This window comes from Saccostrea echinata, unplaced genomic scaffold (genome assembly GCF_033153115.1).
Source record: "Saccostrea echinata isolate AGI-Se365-2 ecotype Australia unplaced genomic scaffold, CSIRO_AGI_Sech_v1 ptg000056l, whole genome shotgun sequence".
NCBI lineage: Eukaryota > Metazoa > Mollusca > Bivalvia > Ostreida > Ostreidae > Saccostrea > Saccostrea echinata.
The window spans coordinates 7,938,594-7,947,424 of NW_026889805.1; the positions used below are offsets into that span (position 1 = coordinate 7,938,594).

The 8,831-nt window shown below is 33.2% G+C and overlaps 1 protein-coding gene across 1 annotated transcript; it reads left to right on the forward strand.

Moving 5' to 3' along the window:
• Positions 1-7,055, forward strand: LOC133173217 (calcyclin-binding protein-like). Its single transcript, XM_061308175.1, has 6 exons — positions 1-176; positions 1,200-1,404; positions 1,756-1,852; positions 3,081-3,183; positions 5,578-5,693; positions 6,774-7,055. Exons 1-6 carry the CDS (start codon positions 159-161, stop codon positions 6,913-6,915), a joined length of 681 nt encoding a protein of 226 aa, XP_061164159.1. The 5' UTR covers positions 1-158; the 3' UTR covers positions 6,916-7,055.
• Positions 7,056-8,831: the final 1,776 nt, after the last annotated feature.

An 8,831-nucleotide genomic window follows, 5' to 3' on the forward strand; every position in this document is an offset into this window, starting at 1 on the left:
AAACGAGGTTTAAACTTTGTTAAACAAGTGTTTGAAGGTGTATTATTCAATATCAAATAAAACTAATTGTGTGTTGGGACATAAACCTTCTTAAAGCATCAGTTAGCCAATCGGGTGGTGAAACCGAAAGTAGATTTCAGAAAGTTCTAGAGAAGATAATGGAAACTGTGGAGGAGGTAACTTTTTATCTTTAATTTTATTTGTGCTTAGAGTAAAATCGGGTCATATGTATCACAGAGTTCATTGTAAAAGGTAAAAGACTGTAATAAAGACGAGAGATTTGCTATATATATAGTGTGCACAACAATCAGTCTGATTAAAATCACACCTCTCACGGGCTTATCCATACTGCTCTCTCTCTCTCTCTCTCTCTTTATATATATATATATATATATATATATATATATATATATATATATATATATATATATATAATATATATATATATATATATATATATATATATATATTCTTCGACAACAAAATAAGGTAAGTAGAAGGTATGACGATGGAGCATACAGATGAAGAATCAAGAACAACAGTATATGGATTATGAATAGATTTCTATATAGTGAATTGGAATGAAGTCCAAAATACCTGATGTTTTTGCAGGCTTTTTTTGTAACAATTTTGATATTTATTATGCCTTTTCCTGGCAATCATCAAATATCAAAATTGTTTTAAAAAGCCTACAAAACATCAGATATTTTGGACTAATTGGAATGGTGGTCCATATTCTCTAAATCTTAAGTTCTGAGTTGATAGCATTATTTTCTCAAATGAGTTTTCAACAAAAACATCCAATTTTTGATAGTTTTAGCATCTGGTAGTTAGTTGGGCTGGCCACAATTTTCCTCAACTATTTAGTTTCAGTTTTGTAATTTAGCATAATTAATACCTGTGAAATGCACTGGTGCATTGTCTCCATGAAAACAAAATCATTTTGGGGAAAATGCTGGGCAATACAACTGGCAACAATATCTAGAAGATGAAGAAAAACAGTGAAAATTAAACAATAGAAATTTGTTATGTATGTAAGTGCTTTCTCAGTAGGAACACTGATATGAAATCTAGTAACAGATTGATTAGGAACACTATTAATCAAATTAGATCCATCAACTGCCTAGTTAGCTACTGGTTCAGCTAAATTAATACAAAAACAAGAACATTGATGATATCTATAAATATTTTCTATACAGCTTCGTCTGGATGTAGAAGAAATGAGAGACTTACTTATGAAAGCCACTCGATCACGAGTGAAGGACATAATCGGAACAGAGATGAGTAAGTTAGAACTCGAGATCAGACGTTTGGAGAGATCGGTCTCAGAACCTGTTCCGTCCACAGAAGAACCACCCAAGAAACCAAGGCCACAAGTACAAACTAAGGTCATAAGTACATATGGTAAGTACATATGGTGAATCTGCAGTAATTTGATGTAACAGTTTGGCATCATTATAATGATAACAGGTACATATATATACACCATTCTGAATATTGATAGGTTCAGAAATTCTGTTGAGTTTTTTTTGTGCTTCAATTTCATTTTTTTTTATTATATTAACAGCTAGCTAGATACTATTATACAATAAAAAATGTATTTCACAAACAAAACTGCACCATTTATATGAATAAAGATCAATATAATGTATTAATTTGAAATACACTGGAGTAAATTCGCAGTAGATAAAGTCATAATGTAAATACAATGAATTTCACTAGGAATGTCATGAAAAAATTTAAAATATCTTTCAGCCTGGGATCAGTCAGACAAATTCTTGAAGATTTATGTAACAATCAATGGCGTACACACCCTTCCCAGGGAAAGAATTACGTGTGAATTTGGTAAGAGGTATGAACATTGAACTTGGAGTAAACTTTTTTTAATGTAAGTAACAAAGCCAAATGAATTATACATATTGTGAATTTGATCATTTTGAATATAAACTAAAAGTCCTTGTTATGATATTTTACTCTGAAAAATCATTACGGAGTAAAATGTAAAAGGGAAATGGAGGGAATGAGGGGTTTAAGAATCTCAAATATTTTCTCAAAAGGCAAGGTTTTTGAAACTAAAAATCTTATTTTTCATTTAAGTATCTTCTAAACCAAGTAAATTTGTACATTTTGTAAATTTGTTTTTAGCTGGGCTTTGCTGAAAGCAAAGTCCTGGCTAAAGGCATCATGATCGACTGTCTTACTATAAATAGCACAGTAAAACAAAAAACCAAACAGCATCAAAGCAGACGCTTCCGATAAACAAAATAGTCCCATTGCGAGACAATATTCAAACAAATATTTTTAACATCCCAATCGTTGGAAAAGTTAATGATCAATATTTTTGCTTGAGAATTAAACTGAAAGAGAAATTAGATATTTGCTTTATTGGGATAATCGTGATATAACAATATGTGCACATACGCTGCTGAATGCATATTTTAAGCGAACTATTTTCAATAGGGCAGGCTTTTCAAAAGGTTGAAATTGTTCAAAAGTTTCATGTTTCATATCGTTTTCGTCGATATTATGTAAGTGGTTAATATTCTGTTTTGATTTTTAACAAATTAATAGTAAAATGAATTGGAACTTTAAGAATTTATATGCGTTTTGCCTGACGTCCCTTGAAAATGTACATATATCAGTGTTTCTACATGTAGTTGGCGATAAAAGTACTGTTTGTTTGAAACTAAAAGAATGTCTCTAAAATATGTGCATTACTTTAACTATTCCAAGACTCAATTTTTAAATTATGAGAAAAAATGCTTATTGAATAGAAAATATGCGAGAATTTCTTGGAAATATTATTTGTTAAATTTTAAAATCATAACATATCTTGGGGTCTGGACTGTTAATTTTAATTACTGGTATATGGGATATTGTTAATCATATTCATACAAACTCTACCTATTAAACATCAATGGCCAAAAGGAAAAAAAAATTAAATATGTACTAATTTCGGATCAGACAATATTCTCGAGCAATTAATTAAAGCCCGGCTTTCATTAATATTTGCAAAGGCAACATATTTCTCTGTGCTAGAGTTACCTCTCTTTGTTTATATGTTATTTCTTTCTTCATAGATCATTCCGATTACAAGTAGAGGAGGAAGAGAACAAGCGTCGATCAGAGCTCTACATTTCTACACTTCTGGAGGACATTGTTCCGGAAGATAGCTGGTTCAAGGTAAGGCCCCAACATTAGCTGGTTAAAGGTAACACCCTGATAATAGCTGGTACAAGGTAAGGCCCTGATGCTAGCTGGTTCAAGGTAAAGCCCCGACATTAGCTGGTTCAAGGTAAGGTCCTGACAATAGCTGGTTAAAGGTAAGGCCCCAACATTAGCTGGTTAAAGCTAAGGCCCTGACATTAGCTGGTTCAAGGTAAGGTCCTAACAAAAGCTGGTTAAAGGTAAGGCCCTGACATTAGCTGGTTAAAGGTAAGGTCCTGATGATAGCTGGTTCTAGTTAAGGCCCCCACGATAGCTGGTTCAAGGTAAGGCCCCAACAATAGCTGGTTCAAGGTAAGACCCCAATGATAGCTGGTTCAAGGAAAGGCCCTGACGATTCTGACTGGTTCAAAGTAAGGCTGACACTATATACTGTTTCTCTGCCTTTGTCTATGTTTGTGGTGCCTGTCTGTAAGACTATCTAATAGTACATGACACTTGTATAAACTGTATCTCTACCTCTGACTGTGTCTACAGCACCACAAATAAAGATATAGCCACAGAGACAGGAACCACATAGATAGTCAGATACACATGACATACAGTGCCACAGATAGCTACACAGGCAGGAACCACACATACACCCAGGTAGAGATGGACAAATATACAAACAATGCATGCACTGCTGATGATTTATTAATCCTGACAATTTGCTTTTGAACCCAAGTGTCCATATTAAAGAGGCTCAACTGTAAACACAAATGCCTAGATTAAAGAGGCTCAACTGTAAACACAAATGTGTACAAGTGCCCAGATTAACTGTAAATACAAATATTTACAAGTGTCCAGATTAACTGTAAATACAAATGTTTACGAGTGTCTAGATTAAAGAGGCTTAACTGTAAACACAAATGAATGTCTGGCAGAATACTCTTCATAACCAGATGGAAGGCACCTACACACAGAGTCAGAACCCTGTGTACAGAAAGGCATTGCCAGGCACTATTAGTTAAGTGGACATTTAGAGAGGTAATAGAGAAATATATGGGGTCCTTCAAAAAATGCAGATTGGTTGAGGGGGAAGCAAAAGAGTTCATGTTTTTTGAGCAAAACAAACTGTTCTATTACAATTGTTTACAATGTGATGTCTGATGCTTATGTGACATCAGTTATTATGTTCCTTACATGGTCAAGTGAAAACAGCATATGGAATTGGCTATTTGGTCAGTAGGGCACATGGAGGGGGTATATTGATTTGATATCCGGTCAGTTGGAGATATCATGTTAGTAGGCAGTATGATATCATATGGTTTTAAACAGTATTCTTCTTGACCATTGAAATTTCAAGATTTTCATCAGAGGCAGGATAAACCAATATCAATATATGTACGGAGTAGAAATACACAATATGGAGTTAAAAGGTACATAATGCTCCTGGCAACCACATACAGAGTCTAAACACACATTGTAGAGTGAAGAAGTACATGTTGCCACTTACAACCTCATATAGAGTCCAAACACACCATATATATTGAAGGGGTACAGGTTACCACACACAATCATATATAAAGTCAGAACACATTAGGAATACAGAAAGATGTTGCTTTTGTCATACACATCCACATATAGAGGCCTGGTACAGTGGAAGTTGTTTCACAGCCACCGTTTTTACTCTTTACATATGTACAGTCAGAGATGTGTTGCCAGACACGACCACACATTCAGAGTCTGAACACACATGGAATAAAGAGGTACAACCACATTTCTTTGTCTACTGAGTCAGGGGAAGTGACACACAAGTTATCTTCTGGTATCAGGATATCTGAGTTGTCTTACACTAACCAGAAATAGTTTCCTCCTGCAATATCAGAGAATAGATACATATATATTGATGATTTATACTTAATTGTAATATATTGCCTGTCATAGTACATAGTTACTGGATGACCAGCCTTTTTATTTTTAGAATGAATTTGATATAAAGTTATCAAGATTAATTTGATTTTCAATTAATTGATTTTTTTTTCAACAATCAATTTGCAGAGTGTCATGTCTCAAAAAAGATGACAGATAGTTGCAATTTATTTTTCAATGTATTAAAAAAACAATGTAATTACAATGTATTGGTATTGATTTTTATTAGGTTGTTCCTTGGTTTCATTCATTAAAAAAAATTGTAATGAGCAATTATTTTTTCACTCTAAATGTTTATAAGAAAATTGCGAACACCTCTTAGATCCATAAAATATTAGTGATTTGGTACCTCTGAAAAAACCAAGCGGGGGGTATTTGTCCCTTTTGGATGGTTCTAGTTTATTCTTGAGATCCTCATATATTTTTCTTTCATGATTCCATTACATGTACTCTTCCTTTCTAGAAAAAAATTCACTTTAATGTACTGGTCTTTTGAAGGTGAAAACAGATACAGTCCTTCTGATGCTGAAAAAAAGTAAAACAGGAAAGACATGGGCATATGTCACCTCCGGGGAAAAAGAGTCAAAGAAAACAAAGGAGGAAAAAGAAAAGAAGTGAGTAGAATCCAACTTCACAAACTGAAATACTTCTAAAGACCGAGGTGATTTTTTTTAAAAAATTAACCTAAACATGAACCTTTTTCAAGTTTTAAGGAAGATTTATTTATAATTACAAGTATTCAGTTTAAGGGTTAAACATAATCAAACTGAATCATTATTCTTAAATTGATTCAAAAAGAAAGGCAACCCTAGGGAATGTAAAATTATTTATAATTTTTTTGTTCATTGCTCTTTGCTCTGGTGGTTATTTTTATTGCTCTGTGCTCTGATAGTCATTTTTCTTTATTTTTCTTGCTCTTTATTCTGGTGGTTATTTTCTTACTCTAGGCTCTGGTGGTAATTTTTCTGTGCTCCAGTGGTTATTTCTCTTTGCTCTGGTGGTTATTTTTCTTGCTCTGTGCTCTGGTGGTTCTTTCTCTGTGCTCAGGTGGTACTTTCTCTGTGCTCTGGTTGTTATTTCTCTGTGCTCTGGTTGTTATTTCTCTGTGCTCTGGTAGTTATTTCTCTGTGCTCTGGTGGTTATTTTTCTGTGCTGTAGTGGATATTTTTCTTGCTCTGTGCTTCAAGGTTATTTCTCTGTGCTCTTATGGCTTTTTCTCTGTGCTGTGGTGAATATTGTTCTTGCTCTCTGCTTCAGTGGTTATTTTTCTGCTCTGATGGTTATTTCTCTGTGCTCTGGTTGTTATTTCTCTTGCTCTGTGCTCAGTTGATTATTTCTTTGTGCTCTGGTTGTTATTTTTCTTGCCATGTGCTCCAGTGTTGTCTATCTGTGTTTTGGTGGTTATTTCTCTGTGCTCTGGTTGTTATTATGCCTCCCTAGGGAGGGCATATTGCTTTTTTGCTGTCTGTCGGTTGGTCGGTCTGTTTGTCAGTTTCCGTTCATTTTCTTCGCAGAGGTGCACATACTGAAATGAAATGGTATACAGATTTATCATAAAAATATCTAGGTCAAGTTCTGTTTTGGGTACGAGTGAGCAATTTTTGACAGAGTTATGCCTCATGGACTTAGAAAAAATTATTGGGAGGGGGGGCATAAGTGTTTCACAAACATCTCTTGTTTTTTGTGTCTTGCAGGTCAAAATCAGATGATGATAAGGATCCAAATGAGAGCATGATGGATATGCTGAAGAAGATGTATGATGAAGGGGATGATGACATGAGGAGGACCATTGCTCAGGCCTGGACCCAGTCCCGGGACAAGCAGGGGTCTTCCTAATTATTATCCCTGTCCTATATACCAGTGATTCATGGACAGTTCTGTGAAATGCTGTGATGTGAACAAGCTGAGTTGCAATATGTTCAGATGATCAATTCATTTCATTACAATGCCATTTTGTAAATAAAATCATTTTTATATTATGGATGTCACATTGAACAAGGAAGTAATGCATTAGATACAATTATTGGCTAAAATTAGTTTGTTTCACTTTGCAGTTTTTTTAAGATGAAAAATTTATATTAAATATCCCTAAGTTATTTATGCTTGAAGAGTTAATCAATGAAATGACAGAATGCTTATCAAGATTTATAGGAAATGAAATTTGACTAGGGTACAATCAAATAAAATACTTTTTTTAAGTTTCTGTGGTAATTTATTGGCCATGATTACTCATACATACTTTAGTTTTACGGTAATCCATAAACAGACTTTAGTTTTATGGTAATGCATAAACAGACTTTAGTTTTAAGGTAATACATAAACAGACTTTAGTTTTACTGTAATACATAAACAGACTTTAGTTTTACGGTAATACATAAATAGACTTTAGTTTTACGGTAATAAATAAATAGAATTTAGTTTTACGGTAATACATAAATAGACTTTACCTTTACGGTAATACATAAACAGACTTTAGTTTTACGGTAATATATAAACAGACTTTAGTTTACGGTAATAAACATGCAGACTTTAGTTTTACGGTAATCCATAAGTAGACTTTAGTTTTACGGTAATCCATAAACAGACTTTAGTTTTAAGGTAATAAACAGACTTTAGTTTTACGGTAATGCATAAATAGACTTTACTTTTACGGTAATACATAAATAGACTTTACTTTTACGGTAATACATAAATAGACTTTACTTTTACGGTAATACATAAATAGACTTTACTTTTACGGTAATACATAAACAGACTTTAGTTTTACGGTAATAAACATGCAGACTTTAGTTTTACGGTAATCCATAAGTAGACTTTAGTTTTACGGTAATCCATAAACAGACTTTAGTTTTAAGGTAATAAACAGACTTTAGTTTTACGGTAATGCATAAATAGACGTGAGTTTTAAGGTAATAAATAAACAGACTTTAGTTTTACGGTAATCCATAAATAGACTTTAGTTTTACGGTGATTCATAAACAGACTTTAGTTTTAAGGTAATAAATAAACAGACTTTAGTTTTAAGGTAATAAATAAACAGACTTTAGGTTTACGATAATATATAGACAGACTTTAGTTTTACGGTAATACATAAACAGACTTTAGTTTTACGGTAAACATTTTCTTAAGCAGAAAAATAATAAGACTTACAATTTTTTGTCCGTACCTTAAGACCACGACATGCTTATCCCAAGACATATTGTACGGGATTTAAGTAGCACTGGTGACAGCAAAACCACCTCGAACTATGGAACTTACCGTGTTTGTAATTAAATCCAATATTTTTTGTGAAATGTTAATTTCTCTCATGAAATTTTGGAAAGATTCTGCCATTTCACTGTGAATGTACACATGTATATTCACAAATGAAAATAGAAAAAGTTATGAATGTCAATGCACAATAATTGATTTATTAAACACGTATCAGGGTAAAAACTTCTGAAGTAGGTTTAATGAAACCCATTTGAAAGTGAATATAATAAAATACTGGTTATTAATTGTACTTTTTAGAGAGAGGGTGTTATGAAGATGTAGTCCTATGCACATACTTTAATATCAAAAGATCGGACTTGGCACCCCCCCCCCCCCCGAATCTGGTGACCTATTAGAATCGAATGCTTCCTTTGATGATTTGATAATCTGTAACAACAGTAACAAATGTAAAACAAAGAAATATTGAGTAATTTTATTATGATTTTAAGACAGGCATTTAATATATTGCATCGACCTGTTACATATGTCGGTAATAGCTG